Source organism: Melospiza georgiana, chromosome 14 (genome assembly GCF_028018845.1).
Source record: "Melospiza georgiana isolate bMelGeo1 chromosome 14, bMelGeo1.pri, whole genome shotgun sequence".
Classification (NCBI taxonomy): domain Eukaryota; kingdom Metazoa; phylum Chordata; class Aves; order Passeriformes; family Passerellidae; genus Melospiza; species Melospiza georgiana.
In genome coordinates, this window is record NC_080443.1 from 13,779,866 (window position 1) to 13,796,595 (window position 16,730).

The 16,730-nt window shown below is 41.0% G+C and overlaps 1 protein-coding gene across 1 annotated transcript in view; it reads left to right on the forward strand.

Annotated features, from left to right (window-relative positions):
- Positions 1-16,730, forward strand: part of GLG1 (golgi glycoprotein 1) — an 82,217-nt gene that overhangs the window by 59,801 nt on the left and 5,686 nt on the right. The window contains exons 9-25 of the mRNA XM_058033998.1: positions 1,345-1,466; positions 2,107-2,208; positions 4,086-4,239; positions 5,921-6,058; positions 6,842-6,928; positions 7,832-7,894; positions 8,566-8,679; positions 9,089-9,177; positions 9,996-10,113; positions 11,107-11,199; positions 11,737-11,874; positions 13,163-13,286; positions 13,626-13,768; positions 13,992-14,093; positions 14,734-14,841; positions 15,452-15,572; positions 16,484-16,590. Coding sequence (XP_057889981.1) covers positions 1,345-1,466; positions 2,107-2,208; positions 4,086-4,239; positions 5,921-6,058; positions 6,842-6,928; positions 7,832-7,894; positions 8,566-8,679; positions 9,089-9,177; positions 9,996-10,113; positions 11,107-11,199; positions 11,737-11,874; positions 13,163-13,286; positions 13,626-13,768; positions 13,992-14,093; positions 14,734-14,841; positions 15,452-15,572; positions 16,484-16,590 — 1,923 coding nt within the window. The remainder of the gene's footprint in view (positions 1-1,344; positions 1,467-2,106; positions 2,209-4,085; positions 4,240-5,920; positions 6,059-6,841; positions 6,929-7,831; positions 7,895-8,565; positions 8,680-9,088; positions 9,178-9,995; positions 10,114-11,106; positions 11,200-11,736; positions 11,875-13,162; positions 13,287-13,625; positions 13,769-13,991; positions 14,094-14,733; positions 14,842-15,451; positions 15,573-16,483; positions 16,591-16,730) is intronic.

A 16,730-nucleotide genomic window follows, 5' to 3' on the forward strand; every position in this document is an offset into this window, starting at 1 on the left:
CCTTAAGGTTCTGTTTGACCACTGTCAGAGATGTATAAAATGCTTCTATTATTATTATTATTATTATTATTACTACTACTACTACTACTACTATTTTTAAATGAAAATATCTCAAGAATTTTTGATAAATAGTGCTCTTCTCAGGGATGCTGCCTGCATCCCTTAGAAGCTGAGGCTGGGCATAATTAAGAGCAAGTTGCAGGAAATCCTGTGTTCCTCCCAGGCAATCTGTGGTCTCTCCTCATGACTGCAAGTTTCCCATTGGATAAATAGTGCTAGCTTGTATTTTCTCCAGTTCTATGATGCTTTTTTCTTGCCTGTATTTTGTGATGTTTTTGCCCCTGAGAGTTTCCTGGGTGGTGTTTAGGTGCGGACTTTGAAAGGTGGAGGATAAAATTGTAACTGTGCTTTTGATTTAGTTGGGCTGAGGGCCAGTGACAAAAATCATTAACTACGTGTCAAGATCTTAAGAGCATATAGACCATTTGATGTTGGCGTCCAATTGCCTTCTCAGCAACCTCTCTTCCCCCCCCCTCTTCAAATTTGTCAGCTGAGAATATTTGCCTGCCAAATGATGATACCAGTCTGCCTTCCATCAGTTTTTGGAAATCTACAGCTTGATGGAAAATGAAGTAGGGCGTGGGGATCCTTGGCTGAGTTAAGGTCCAGAAGCTCTCCTTGTCCCAAAACTGAGATTTACCCAAATTCTCTTCCCCTAGCCCAGCAGACACCTCCCAAATTAGTGTTCAGCTGGTATGGACTGTGTCCACATTTGATTTTGTAACATAGTGCTAAATATGCTAAGTGATGTTTCGTTATTAAAAAGAGAATTGTTTTTCTGCAGCTTTTGTCAGAATACTTGTTTCACAAGAAGAAAAGATAAAAAACTGGTTTAAATTTTGTAGATAGGCACACTATCTTAAGACATTGATTCAGGTTTCAGTTGTAAATAGTATTCAGGAAAATACAAAAAGTTTGTGCATTTGGTATTGTCAGCCTTCTGGAATGAGGCTACCATCAAAGCTTAAGACAGATCAAAAATACAATAAGCAAATAGAATTTGACCTGTTCTGTTCTGTAAATTGGTATGTAAGTAGTCCAAGCTCATGGCTGACCTTCAGTGTGTAACTGGTCTCATGCAATGTTCCTGGGCTACTTCATAATGATAATTAGGGTCCAGCAGTGCTGGGGTTGGCAGCACAAGCTCTTAAAATAAAACACTGTGGAGCAGAGTTCATACATCATGGTGTTGTTACTGGCACAGAATTACCACACTGAGAGATTGTAAGTAGTCTCATTTATGTCTTTAACATTTGTTTTCCTGTCCACAATTCCTTTCTTCAGCTTCAAACCCTGATTCAGGAGACGGACCCCGGTGCCGATTATCGCATCGACCGCGCGCTGAATGAGGCCTGCGAGTCGGTGATCCAGACAGCCTGCAAGCACATACGGTCTGGAGACCCCATGTAGGTCCTCTCACTCAGAGCTGGGGCTTTTTTCCCTGTTGGGCATCCATGAAGGTTGTGTGGCTGAGCTGTAGAGACACTAAAACCTATCCATACTATTACTCCAGACCAGTCATACAGAGCTGCACTGAGATGTTTCCATTCTTGCTGTAAAAGCAGGCCAGTGTTTTTATAGGACTGGTTGAGCACTGGTGAAGGATGTAGCTTTCACAGGCACTTAGATTTTAGTTTGTAACATTTGATGTGCTAATTTCTCTAACCATGTAAGTCTCAAGCAGTATCACAAAGTGACAAACCTGGAAAGGCCAGATAAGCAAACTCATACTGCAGAGACAGGTTTCTCCTTTGTCTTCAGGTCTGATAATGTATTCTCCCCTGGGCCAGATTTTTGATGGAATACTCCTTATGATTTTGTTGTATATCAGACTTGCTGAGATAACTAAAACAATGGAACATAAGTGTATATCAGGTTTGTATTTGTTGTTTTAGATGTAGTCTTTTTGAAGGAAGAGAAAGATCTTCACTGAGTTTCAGCATCTTATCTCTGGTTCACTGGACGACTGATTTGGCAACACCAGCTGTTACAGGGAAGCTCAGCATTATTTCAACAGTCTGTGGCCTGACTTTTTCTTGTTTGCAGGATTCTGTCTTGCCTGATGGAGCACTTGTATACTGAGAAAATGGTAGAAGACTGTGAGCATAGGCTCCTGGAGCTCCAGTATTTTATATCTCGTGACTGGAAGTGAGTACTGTGAAACAAGATTTATCTTCACCTGTTGTTTGTAATAAGTGTTTGTATGCATTAGCAGTTCCTTGTAAAACAGTAGAGCTTGTGGTTGTTCAGAAGAGGACTTTAAAGTATGCCAGGTCAGTAGGGTGTTAATGCTTGTGTAGAACACTAAAAGCAAAAGCTGCTTAGAAAAGGTGTGATCCCACTTAAATCAGGTACTTTTTTAGAAGTGATGCAGCCTTAAAAACTCCTCAAGTTTGAGTTCTAAAATTTGTTGCATCTTTGATTAAAGAATTTTGTCTGACGCTGTTGAATACAAAGGTCACTTTCTCTGCAGGTGGCAGCCAGTTGTATCTACTCCAAGTGCTACAATATGGAACTTAAGGAAACAAAGTTTTTAAGTATAACAAAGACTCACTGTGTGAGAAGCTTCCTGCCTCCTTTTCTGGCTTTTTTCAATTTCTCTGTGTGATTACAGCCTGTGGAGCAGATGTAATACCCTTCAGAGCACTACTTTTCCATCTTTTTCATCCAGAGATGGCAGTGCTTTGTTTTAAATGCATACAAAGCCCCTTGTGTCAGTGTTGGTTAGGATGAGGAGAGAATAAATTTGATAAACGTGACCAGTGAGGAAAGAGTAAGTGTTTGGCTTGTCTTCTAAAGAAGATTGAGAGGTGAGGAAATAGAGTACATTAAATGGGGTTGCTGCAAGAAATTGAATAATTGTTCTCAATGGCCACAAAGAGTGTAAGGCAAGAAGTCCTGGGCTTTGATTACTGCAAGGAATGTTCAGATCAAACATTGTGAAAATCTTGACTCAGAGCAAGTTGTGTATTTATGGACAGCATTGCCAGTAGCTGAGAGCTGATGTGCTCTGTGAACCTTCTGCTTTTAAAGATGGGGCTTTGTGGAGCAGGGAGTTTAAGGCTTTTTGGCTGTTCATTTACTCATCTGAGTAATTATCTCCATAGGTAGACAAGAATACTAAATTTTCCCCCCCTTCCTGTTTATCTTCATTGCTGGGTCTCCTGCCTGTACTGTTTCCAGGAGGTAATTCATTGTTTGAGTCAAACTTAAATTATTGGAAGAAGGAAGACTGATTATTTGCATTTTCCTGGGAGTAAGAATAATACTAATTCATAATGCAGGCTGGGCAGCATTTGCTTATCTTTGTTCAACCACTGTTCCCCAGAACTGGCTTATGAATCTGTTGCACTGACTTTGTGCCTCAGATGCACAGAGTAGTAGGGGTTTTGTTGATACCTTTATCATTATCTATATCATTGTGTCCACTGAAATCACTTGATTTTTTTTTCCTGTAGTGTTTTATAGATATGAAAATTCCATTTTGGAAGGCTAGCAATATCTCACTTAGCTTTCATGTAATTAGACTTCATCTTAGGACATCTGCACATATATGCAAAGCAGGGGCACTGAGTTTGCAGTTGGCTCAAATCCAGGGCAGACAGAATCAATCCAACTCAGATTTTTATGGAAATGATGTTTCAGAATGGCAGCAGTACAAAGTGTAAGATATTACACCAGCAAAATGTGGTATGTACCTGCCTTTCTGCTGCTTCAGGGCATCAAGGAGATGATTTCTTTTCTCATGTGTCAGCATTTGGCTGGCATACTGCAGAATAAAATGGGAGGTGCTTCGGGAAGAGTTGAAAATTTGATCTGTAATTAAATATTTTGGTGTTACTTAGGGAGTTGATTCTGAATTGAGTTGAGGCCACCTGTTGGTTCAGTTGGTCAGACACTGCTCCTGCGTGGTGTCCTGGTGGTGCCTGAAAATTGAAGTGGATTTTCTGCCTCCAGAGCATTTTGGGATATGAAAAACATTCCATGTTTGAGTGAAGTGCCAGCGCTGACTCCTTTGTTTGCAGGTTGGACACGGTCCTTTACCGCAAGTGTCAGGGGGACGCCTCCCGCCTCTGCCATACCCACGGCTGGAATGAGACCAGTGAGCTGATGCCTCCAGGGGCTGTGTTCTCCTGCTTGTACAGGCATGCATATCGTACAGAGGAGCAGGGAAGGAGGGTGAGTGCTGATGGACACCTTGTTGCTGGTTGATCTGTGGTAGAAGGGTTGCACACCTCTTTGGAAGTTTGACATGCAATGCTAAAACTGCCAGAACTCAGACACACTACTTTAAATCATTTACTGTAGGTGGTGGTTGCACTGCTTTGGGTGCCCATCTCCTCCTCAAGGGTGCCCTGAAGGTCTGGGTGGTTGTTCTGGTGAGGCAGAATAGGCCCAGCAGTATGACTGACCAGTGTTACAGGCCCATGGAGCGAACTGTGTGCTGACACCAACTTAACATTTCAGTTCAAACCCAGTACAAGTCCTCCCTCATGTCTTTCCAAAGAGGAATGTGATTCCTTGCAGATAGACAGCATAGATGCAAAATTGGTTTTATGCAAAAAGGAGTTTCAAGATCAGCTTTCCTTGGCTGTTGCTACTTAAGTTTTGATTTTTGCCCAGCTTCAGATTATATTCCATATAGTTCTTCCTGTTGATATAATGCATCCTTCCAGTTCTTTGGAGCATGCTGTACTGGTAAATGTGCTTATGCTGTCTTTGAAGATGACAGTGGGGATCTGACTTGCTGCCCTGCAGTCTGGAGATCCACCATAATCACATTTGTGGTTGAGAGCTGCTCTTTTCAAGTTTGCTGCCCTCTCGTGCCTTTAGCAGGGCACTCAGATGAAAGCACCTGGGTACTCAGTTCCATTTCTTTTGGCACTATAGTGTACACAGTCCCTAGGAGTTGATGGGTTTACACAATGGCCCAGTTTAAAAATTAATTTCCACAGCTTGATTTAGAAGGTCTTTTGTGGCAGAGGTCAAGTATTGATTGAAAGCATCTCTTTTAGGAATAATTTTTTTTAATGCGGTTTCTTAGTCTGCTGAGTTGAGATTTTTCATTCCATTTTATATTAATGCTGACCAGAGAAATCAATAGCCACCCTGCAAATAATCTATCAGAGAGAGAAAAGGTTTTTAAATGTGTTTTTCTTTTAGAAAGTAGGCTAAGGGAGCAGCTGTCATTTTGAAATTGAGTCTTGGAAGCAAACCCATGGGAGGTTAGACCTGTATTTGTTTCCAGTGCTGTTGACAGAATGCTAGGTAACTTCCAGGGGTTTGGATTTTTAAATGTATGCAACTTTAAGCTTCAACTGGTGCATTTTAGGTTGGATAAGCACCACACCAGTATCCCTTGGTTTCCTACAGTTTGTTTCTTCCTGTCTTGCAAGTGCTGACTCTGATATGCTATGGTGCGGATTGCTGAGCAGAAATTACAGCTGGACTGTGTTGCCTTATTCTGGGCTTCCCATTTGGTATTAAGGGCATGAGCTATTTTGACTTTCTTCTCCACAGTCGGTCTGTAGCTTTGAGTGAAGGTGTAGCAGATTGCCTGGGGACCTGATCTGACATCTCTTTCATAAAGCAAAATAGAGGTCTAAAAATATAAAATTTAACTTAGTGGAATGAGAGGAGCATCTATCTAAACTAAAGGACAGAGCTCCAAGCTCTTTTGGAGCCCTCATTTCTTGTGGGGGCCCTGGCAGGCCTGTGCTGAGCAGTGCAGGACTTCTGTGCCTTCTGGGATTGATGATGGCATTTGTGGTTACTCTCAGAACCTCACCTGACAGCATCCTGTTTGCCCTGTGTGAATTTAGGGACCCCATATGCCAAACACTCCCTGTTCTCTTTGCAGCTATCACGAGAGTGCAGAGCAGAGGTGCAGAGAATCCTCCATCAGCGAGCCATGGATGTGAAGCTGGACCCAGCCCTCCAGGACAAGTGCATGATTGACCTGGGGAAGTGGTGCAGTGAAAAAACAGAGACAGGGCAGGTACTGTACACAATATGTTACTTTGTTTGCAAAGGGTGGGAAAGATATAAAGGAGATAAAAGGATGTCTTGCTGCCTCTTGATAGTGGAAAACGTGTTAAAAATTAGTGCAGTTTGAAACGCAATCTGCACTAGACTGAGACAGGTGGTGCAGAAAAGCTTTGCATGTTCAGATGTTAGTGGAATGAGAAGGGAGAAGGGGATAGTTTGCAAAAAGGGCTTTAAAGAAGTAACCCTACCTCTGTCAACCCTCTTATTTATACTATTCTATTACAAGCTTGATATTTCCCACATAAACTTTATCCCATTTCCATTTGGCAAGTACTGACATGCTTCCTGTGTTTGTACAGAACCAAACTAACATCTGCAGCTACTTAACAAAGTTTCAGCAGATACTTTCATGTTAAACTGCTGTGCCTGGAGGGCTGTAGTGAAGGGACCATTCTGCAGCAGGTGCTGTAGACACCCTGTCTTTCTGAAGTGCCCATCATAGGCTGGGTAACTAACCTCTCTGTAGGGTTATGGAAAGGGCAGATTAAATGGGATATTCCAGAAGTGAAAGCACATCATGCAGCTTTTGAGAACAAGTGGTAAGGTAACATCCTAGACCACCATTTTCAGTAATTACTATGTATGTGTGTTCTGGGAGTGCTAGTGGAGGAGTGGGATTAAATGAGATTTAGGACTTTACAAAAAGGAGGGCAGTTTCACATGTGTAATAATGTTTTAACCCCAGAATTTCAGCTTAGGTTCTTGGATCACACTACAATGTCTGTTTCTGTAGGAGCTGGAATGCCTTCAGGACCATCTTGATGACTTGGTGTCTGATTGCAGAGACATAGTGGGAAACCTCACTGAGCTGGAGTCTGAGGTGAGTGGACTTCAGCCTGGGGTAAAGGGAATAGATGAGTGTGTCTAGTTAAGCATGCCATTTTAATAATGATGAAGAAACCTGAGGTTAGAGGAGCTGTTGAAATGCAGCTAGCATCTGGCATCAAAATACATCCTTTTTACCCCATACAGTGGAATTTTTCCTGGAGGTTCTTGAGGAAAAGAAATAACCAACAGTTCAAGATTTCAGGCTGTTGATGCCATATCTCCTGCTTTAAAGGTCACTTATCATACTAAAACTAAGATTTGCACAGGAACCCAGTTAACTTTAACACAAGTCAAGATATGTGATTGGACTTGAGATTTTGGTCTTGCTTGCAAGTAGTTTTAAGTACTGTATTGCAGCTTCCCTCCCAGCCACAAAAATTTGGCAAGCAATAACCACCAGGTACATCAGTACAGGTTTCCAGTGACTTTGGCAGCTTTACTTCTTTTATGAAGCTGTATATTTGACTGTTAAGACCCAGACTGTTCCCCTTATCTCTTAAAATTTACACTAGGGAAAGTGCCCTAGGGAAAGTTCTCTTCCAGTAGTTAGAAACTTGGTTTTATCAGAACTATGCCAGATCTTCAACTCCTGCCTAGATGTAAGGTGATTTCTAATGCTCTAGCACCTAGTTTGGAGGAGAATGAATGAATCATCCAAGCCAGGAGTTTCTGTGGAGCCCAGGCTCTTCCCTTAAGCTGGAAGGCTTGTCTTGCATTTGCCATGTTGGCAAGAGTGAACCCCAGGATTTCCAGAGCTAAAGAGCAAAGCTGTCTGGATTGCATTTCTCAAAACCCTGTAAACTGGGTTGAGTTTGAGTTGTTATCACAGATTTTTTTCCAGAGTCTTTTTCTCTCGTGCATTCACTGTGAAAATGAAAAACTGTCTTTTCTGCAGGACATTCAAATTGAAGCCTTGCTGATGAGAGCATGTGAGCCCATTATCCAGACATTCTGTCATGTGAGTAGAGTACACTGTAATGGTGTGAATATCTTTGAGGAAAAACTCAGTGGGAAAAATTAGAGAGTTTTAGTATTAGCTCTTGCTACACCTCAAAGGTAAAATCAGAGGTAATAATTTCCAAAAGTCTTTAATTAAAAATATCACCCTGAAATATAAATTCTTAGTTCTGCTTAATGTTTCTGCTGCTATCAGAGCCTTAGCATCAAAGTTAGTTTGAAGATGAAAATTGCTCTGTAGTTGGCAAAAAACACTCTTTACAGTGAGTTAAATACTAGACTTTTTTCCTTCTCCTTTACATGCAGGCATGTCTAACCACTGTACTCTGTTCAGCTGCTCAGCACTGCTGAAATAACTTCACTGGTGTAGGGCTGAGCAGTTAAAGAGCAGTGGAGGCACCTGATTATAATATGTCATGTAAGCACTGTCTGCAGTGTGTTCTCCTGAGTCTGAAGTGTGTCTGTTTCTGAGATGGTTCTTTCCTGAGCTGTATAAACATAGCTGTGTGCTGCACTTGTGTGGTGCAGCTCAAGGGTGGTCAGTTAATAGGGAGCTCACCATGGAGAGTGGAACTGGAAGTTCCATATTCCCTGGTCACAGTGGGCTACAAGAGTGTAAAACCCATGACTTGCAAAAGCAGTTTATTTTTATGCCTTTCATCTCTTCTTCAGGAGGTTGCAGATAACCAGATTGATTCTGGGGACCTGATGGAGTGTCTAATACAGAACAAACACCAGAAGGAAATGAATGAAAAATGTGCAATCGGTGTTACTCATTTCCAACTGGTGAGCAACACTTTTTTCTGCTATCAGTGGAAGCCTGTTCTGTTCTTTCAGGGTATGGCTGGGAATTAGCTAATTATGAAATTAGCTCCTTCTTTGAAATTGATTTTTTTACTGTATTTAAAGAGCTCTTGTGAATTCAGGCAGTTGTATTTGCAGGCCTGGTCATAAATGGTCACTTCTGGAGATGAATTTTTTTCAGCCCTTCCTTTCTCCTTGGCATTTGCTAGACAGGGTCCCAACTTCTTCAGCAGTGCAGCATTTCCCTTGCTTCCATATTACTAAGTTTGAACAAAAGTATGTGCTAATTGTGTGATTCAGCAAATGTTCTTTGGGCCAGCACTTTGCTTTTTTTTTTTTTTTTAAACCCTGGATGACTGAAGTTGTTTTTCTCCTCATTTCTCTCTTTCAGGTTCAAATGAAAGATTTTAGGTTCTCGTACAAATTCAAAATGGCTTGCAAGGAGGATGTGCTGAAACTGTGCCCCAACATCAAAAAAAAGTATGCAGCTCCTGCCCAAACAGTATAAAGTGTAATTAAGTGACAGGGTATTTAATGATAGGACTGAAAACTTCCTTTAAAGACTGATTAGTTTGTATGTGTTCCCTTAGTGACTGTATTCTGGTTAAGGTAGAGGCCTGCCTCTTAAAATTACTTCTGCTTTACTCCTGGATAGAAGCCTGTCCTCTTTATTTTACTTGCTATGAAATTAGCTAATTATTACAATTAGTGGATTGCATGTCCCAGAATGTCTTATATCCTTGCTAGATTTATTGTCTTCTAAGAGGCAGACTACTTTTGTTCTAGTTGCTGATCTGGGAAGGGAAAATATCCCACTTGTTTTATCTGGTTTATTCACTGCAGTCCAAGGGATTTTTTTAATGTCCTACTGCAATAGTGTAAGGCTAAATTACACACAAGGTCAGTCCTGTTTGTGGATAGCAAGACTATTTGCATTTTATGAGGTAAATGCCCTTCCCATAGTGTAAAAGGATTGCTTGCAATGCTATGTAGGTATTCACCATCATCTATTTCTGAGATGAAGCAAAGCTTTTCTGAAGTGCTGATATGGCTTAAGAGCAGAGGGGTTGGTGGCATTTTGAATGTCTTCCTGTGTGCTGATCTAGACTCCAATTTAGGTTTTAATTGTGATATGGTTGCTTTACATAGAACTTACCCAGAAGTAAGCACAGATGCACAAGAATTTTATGCTATGTTTGGATTATTGCAGTCAGTTTCTCTGGTGGGGTAATCCAATATCAACCTTGTCTGGTCTTAGTGAAGGGTGAATGAATAAAAGGCTGTTTTCTTTACTGCAGGGTGGATGTGGTGATCTGTCTGAGCACAACTGTGCGCAATGATACTTTGCAGGATGCCAAGGAGCACAGGGTCTCTCTGAAGTGCCGCAAGCAGCTGCGTGTGGAGGAGCTGGAGATGGTAAACATGCCTGAAACTCTTGTCCTCGCCACTCTTGTAGTGAGGAGCTTCCATTAAAGCTTCCTGGTTTGTCCACCTTTGGGGCAAAAAAGAGGAAGTTTGTTTGTAAGATGTATCTTATTTATTTTTTCCCCTTTTCTTACAAGGGCTCAATTGCCCTTCATGGTGAAAGTACTGATTGTCTGCTTTAATGCCTTTAAATGTCTTGTGAAGGCTAAGGCAAGCTAAATGGTCATTGGAATTTCAGCTAGAAGTGATTATGTTTAGTGTTAGACAGCAACGTGCTACACATTCTGATGTCCTTAACATCCTCTAGGAGAGAACAAAAGCTCCATTTTACAGACTGAGGAAACAAGCACAGATGAAGCAACTCGACTCCAGCTGCTTCAAGTTGCTCAATGGATAAATAGGAGTAGTTTTTGTTCTGGTAGGCAAAGCTGCCTCTCAACTTCCTGCTGCAGTGCTTGCAGTAATAAACTCTTAAGGTCTTTGTCCTGTAGATACTGTTTAAGTGTCAAAGCTTCACCTTAAGTAGGTCCATATCGGGAGAGGCAGTACTCTTGCCTTTGTATGGAGGAATTCAGATGTTGGGCATCACCAAAATCAGGAAACTTCATTCACATCCTCCAGATCACCTACTAGATGAGTGGCTGTTAATATGTCCTTTAGCTTTCATGTGGAAAGATTTTAGTTGTCTTGGACAGTTGTGATGATGCCCTTTTAGGAGAGGCATTGGAAATAACTTGCTAGCTCTATAATTTGATTTAAACTCTTTCTTCAGTCTAAAAAGCTGAGGAATAGCTGCAGAGAATTCCCAGGCTAATTTCCTAACACCACTTCTCACACCCAGGACCCCCCTTATATTCAAAGAAACTCAATGCCTATTGTGAGGGTTGCTTACTTTTTGTGAGTAGAGGTCTTCAGTTAAGAGGTTAAAAAAGTGAAATAGTCTCAAGTTCTACTTTAAGGCTCATGTTGTAATTTTTCCTGCAGACTGAGGATATCAGACTTGAACCAGAGCTGTATGAGGCTTGTAAAAGTGACATCAAGAATTACTGCCAGAACGTGCCCTATGGCAATGCTCAGGTAATGGAATTTATTAATAATTTACAATTTAATTTGTACTTTCATTTCAGAAAACTTTTGAAGAACACTTTTGCCCATGTAAGTGCAGCTTGAGATTTTCATTTTGATATCTGTCAAATATTTTGGTAGTACTTTGGAATGTTAATTTCTTTCTTTTCCACTGGCCCACTAGCATTAGTACTGGGTGAATGCAATGCTGTGAGCCCTTCATTCTTCAGTTTATGCTGGTGTCAAGCTATTAGCAGCTGTTTACTGCAAATGTTGCTAAAGATTTTGTAGGCATAATGTCTGCAGGATGAGATTTGTGGTTCTGGAATAAGTCCAAGAGACCCTCTTCATCTCATTAAATCTTTGTGAGAGAAGATGAGCTTAAAGCAAGTCCTGGAAGTAAGCAATGGTAATGACTTTGATAAAATCTAGGCATTGGGAGCTGAACTGCCCAAATGAGATGAAGGTGGTCATTAGGGGAGCACATGGCTGTGTATGACAGAATTATATCAACAGTGTGTCCATTATGCTTGCAATGTTGTGTTGTAGATTATTGAATGCCTGAAAGAAATCAAGAAGCAATTGAGTACACGGTGCCACCAGAAGGTGTTTAAACTGCAGGAGACAGAGATGATGGACCCAGAACTGGACTACACACTCATGAGAGTCTGCAAGCAGATGATCAAGGTAATGGTAGTGTGCTCATTTGAGAGGGTGACTTGGGATATAAGAGCTGTGTCTGCTTTGAGCTTCCCATAAAGGCTTGTTACAACATTGCTGAGCTTGTTTCAGAAATGTGATTGCATTTTTGCAAAGTAATCTGTTTCTTAACTCTGAATCAGGCTGAGGTTTCTTCAGGGCTCTTCTCTTTCAACTTCCTGATCAAAGTCTGTGCACTAATAAATTTGTCTTCCCAACTGCCAGCAGAATTGGTGAGGGAAACTGCTGAGGCTCCTAATTCAGTTTTCATCCAGTCAGTTTGGATTTGGATTGGCTTTTAGCAAGGGTGAAGAAGTTATGATTACAGGGAAGAGTAAAATCTTCAGTTCACTCCTGACCTGGTGCACACAGACTTTTATCAAACTGATAGGGCACGCAAAATCATGTATAACTTCAAATTAGAAATGGAAGCTGGAAGTGGTACCATGTAGAAAGCAGCGGTGAATGTTCATATAAGACATTCTTTCACAGTAGCCAGAATTCCAGGCCCTGGAACACTAGTATTTGTGGTCTGTATGCAGTGACTCCATATTTTGTCTGATGAAGAACATCCTCAGAGTTATTTGCTCTCCAGTTCAGACACGTTTTTAAAAAGAGACCTGGGATCTCATCAAAATAGTGAGGATTTAGAGATGCAAAAGCCTTATCTTAGACCCACAGAATTAGTTTCTAACAAAAGAAATTAGGACCTTGGTCCTTGATCTGAATTTTGGGTAAGCTGGTTCACTTTTGACTATCTGATTCAAGGTGGGAATGGGCTAATTATTGTAATGAGCTCCTCTCTGCTTTCTCCTTGTGTGTGGTCTTAGTTTGCCCTGAGTGGCACTAACAAACTCTTTACTGTTGTGTTGTGTTTACACAGGACAGCAGTATGTGCATAGATTTAAAAGATTGAGTTTTTAGTTTCTAAAATAAATGGGAACAAAAGTAGTTGAGTATGAGACCTAATTTGGTAGGTATTTCTTTCCAAGCATACTGTTTCTTAACAATAGAAAATAAAGGGAATTTGCTTTTGAGAAAGCCAGTCAGGACTGTCCAGCTCAATGCTCAGTCCATAAGCAGAGACATTAAAGCCCATAGTCAATTCAGAGAATATCACTGAGATGTTGGAGCTAGGCAGGGTGGCTCTATACCTCTCTGTTGGGCAGGTCACTGTTCCCTTCCATGAATTTGGAAGCTGGTGGTTGGGTTTGGGTTTTGTTTATCAAGTGCTTTTAATGATGCAGCTTGTTGTGTTTTGGGGATTTTTTTGTAGCGGTTTTGTCCAGAGGCAGATTCAAAAAACATGTTACAGTGCTTGAAACAAAACAAGAACAGTGAAGTGATGGATCCTAAATGCAAGCAGATGATTACCAAGCGCCAGATTACACAGAACACAGGTACATTCTTCTTAAACAAAACCACAACTTGCTTGCCTGAGATGTTCTGCACGGCTGGAAGAGTATCAGTTTTGTTTTATTCTCCTTTGGTGTTTTCTGTGTACACGCTGACCTTAGTCAAATTCTTGAGGGTCAGCATGTGTTGTTGAATTCTCCTTATTCCTGAAGCTCTTACCTCACAATTTGAAATTCTGTTATGAAAAATACTATTTTCCCCAAAAATTATGTTCCTTGATGGTATATCATCATCCAGGAAATTTCTATCTCATCTCTGAGTGCTGTGTTCTGTAATCTGAAGAGATGTGTGCTCTAATGAAGTTCTGTCATCTCTCTGGTTAGATTACCGCTTAAACCCCGTGCTCAGGAAGGCATGCAAAGCAGACATACCAAAATTCTGCCAAAATATCCTGAATAGGGCCAAGGATGATACAGAGTTGGAAGGTCAAGTCATCTCATGCCTGAAGTTGAAATATGCAGATCAGGTGAGTAGAGCTGGTGTCTGCAAAAGAGAAAATGTGCAGATTGTGCTGATCAACAGTCATTGAATAACAAATCAAATTTGGGCTTGTGGTGTGTTCAGCGTATATAACAGGCTAAAGGGGCTTTTTATGTTCCTATAGAAATATTATGGAATACAGGTTAATGTACAGAGTGGTTGATTCCCAAAGGTCATTGAGTGAGTTAGTGACTGTCTCCTCCAAACAGCGTCTCTCTCCCGACTGCGAAGACCAAATTCGAGTGATAATCCAGGAATCAGCCCTTGATTATCGGCTGGATCCCCAGCTTCAGATGCACTGTTCTGATGAGGTAGGAGAGTAACTCCATAGCTGCTTTTGCAGATGAAAGCTCCCTTTGTGTAACAGGTTTTTGTTTCTCAGAGCATGCTTTCCTAATAAGTAAAACAAAAAATTCCTTTTGAACTGCTTCTTGCTAGTCAGATTCTCTGCTGTGACTTTTGTCCGGTGCACAAGAGTTGCAGTTTCCTGTGCATTGCTAATATGAAGTTAATTATTTCATCTGGGATCTTATCAGTACTTGTGGCTATGGAAAAATCCTTCTTTCCAATTGTCAAAAAGAAGTCAGTTCTCTGGTCTTGTCAGCCTTAACTGGAATACAGTCAGGCTTTGAGTTTTTACGTTTAGTAACAGAGTTGGTCATGCTTCAAGTGTTACTTATTTCATGCTTGCACATTTTTTCCATGCTGTTTTCTTCCCTGCCCTCCTCGTCAGTACAGTGATATTGACGACTTGCTGCTGGCTTTCAAAGGGTTATGCATATTGCATGAGCCAGGCTGCATTTGGCTTTGGGGATTTTGGGGGGGAAGGAATCTCATCATGTATTCTTCAGCTGCACCCTGTGATGAACTAACATATTGAGATATAAAAGTGCTAAAAGGCAAGGATGATTGTTGTGAACTACTTATGTTAAAACACCTCTTTCAAAATAGATTTCCAGCTTGTGTGCAGAAGAAGCAGCAGCTCAGGAGCAGACTGGGCAGGTGGAAGAATGTCTGAAAGTGAATCTTCTGAAAATAAAAACTGAGATGTGCAAAAAGGTAAAGAAAATAAATTGGTTGTTCTAAAAAGTTTCCATCCCTGCAGAAGTCTGTGATTTTTTCCAGATCACATCCTAGGTCATATTCTAGCTAGTATGAGGCCAGAGTGCTAAAATTTCCCTATATGTCTCGGTTCTGGCCTGCAGTGATTCAATTCAATTTCAATTTGCCAGTGAAAATTATGTTGAAAGTTCCTCCTTTGCAATTCCAAACTTGAATCCTTTCTTGATGATGGTTGCCAAAGGTTCTTGTTACTAACCTGCTTCTTGTGCTATCTCCATTGCAGGCTTTCTTAGGCCCAGGCTGTGTGCTTGAGGGCTGTATGAATTGTGCCATGACTGTGGCACCTGATTTTAGTTCTAACTGAAGTAGTCCTGGCATATTGCCTTTGTCTTTTAGATTAATATGAGTATTTTAAGGAATGTTACAAAGCAGGACACTTAATTAAGCCTAAACCAGCATTCATATTATGTCATTATCTGAGGACAGTGGTGGATTTTCTCACCGTGCTGGATTTGAAAAGATGATACACCTTTCAGAGACATTGATCAGCGTGAGTTTTGTTCTGTCTCCTTTTTCTGAGACTTCCTTGTAATTTCCTCCTCTGCAGGAAGTGCTCAACATGCTGAAGGAAAGCAAAGCAGATATCTTTGTTGACCCAGTGCTCCACACAGCCTGTGCCCTGGACATCAAACACCACTGTGCTGCCATCCCGCCAGGGAGGGGACGCCGTAAGTGCTCGTGCTGTGCTTGTGTAACCTCTCAGCCTTGAGATACTTAACCTGCATTTCTTACCAGTGTAATCCTCCATACAAGGTATTTCCACCAGTCATTTGTAGACACCAGGATGGAACAGCAGCAGAAGTGGTAGATTAATGGGAGTTAAGAAGTCTTTCCTTGTGTCCAAGTCTGTAGCTTAGAGAGGGCTCTGCCTGCAAGTGCTTGATTGGCAGTTGTGCATTAAAAGTCTGGAGTTGGTTTAACTAAGTCTGTGGTCTGCTTGCTACGAGCCAAGTAATTCTTCACTGCGAAGCAGAAAACATCTAATTAGGGATTAGTAAAGTATGGCAACATAAATAAAAAAATACAAAATTTTATGCCTGTGTCTTATATGAGCATTTAAACAAGCTTATGAGTTAGTTGGCCAAGCCCCTCTGTGGGCACCGGAACACTGTGATCCCATTTCCTTTTCTCAAAACTGTGTGAAAAGTCAGGAAGTTAAACCTTTCAAAATGTATTGTTGTTCAAAAGAAACGCCTAACACGCCTAAGGAGATAAGGTTGTGTTTTTTCCAAACTGAATTCGATCTTAGCTCTTTCTAAAGGCTGGTGGCATGGAGTTCAGAGTGTACAGCTCTTTGAAGGTGCTGATTTATAAAACTTCATAAAATCTCATGTAAACCCCATGAATTATATATTGGATACGTACTGTAGTTTCTTTTTGGAAGTAAAAATTCCTTGCATCTCCAAATGCAATACTGATCATGAATCTTGGTGAAATTGCTAGCTTCAGGCATAGTCTGCCAGGTCTGTTTAGAAAGCCTTGTAACCATCAGCCTTCATGAGAATGGAAGAGCCCTCTCTGCACCATATTATCAGAGCCACTGTTTCTATTTTGTAACACCATCTTCTGCACATTACAGAAATGTCATGCTTAATGGAAGCTCTGGAAGATAAGCGTGTGAGGTTGCAGCCTGAATGCAAGAAACGCCTTAATGATCGTATTGAAATGTGGAGCTATGCTGCAAAGGTGAATATGTAAATGATTTCCATTTTTTAATGCCTTAGATCTTTCTGTTGCAAGGTATTTATGAAAAACTGCAACTGTAATGAAATTCTTGTTTCCAAATGAAGTTTAGTGTTTTGAGTTTGGTCCAGAAAAACTGAAAT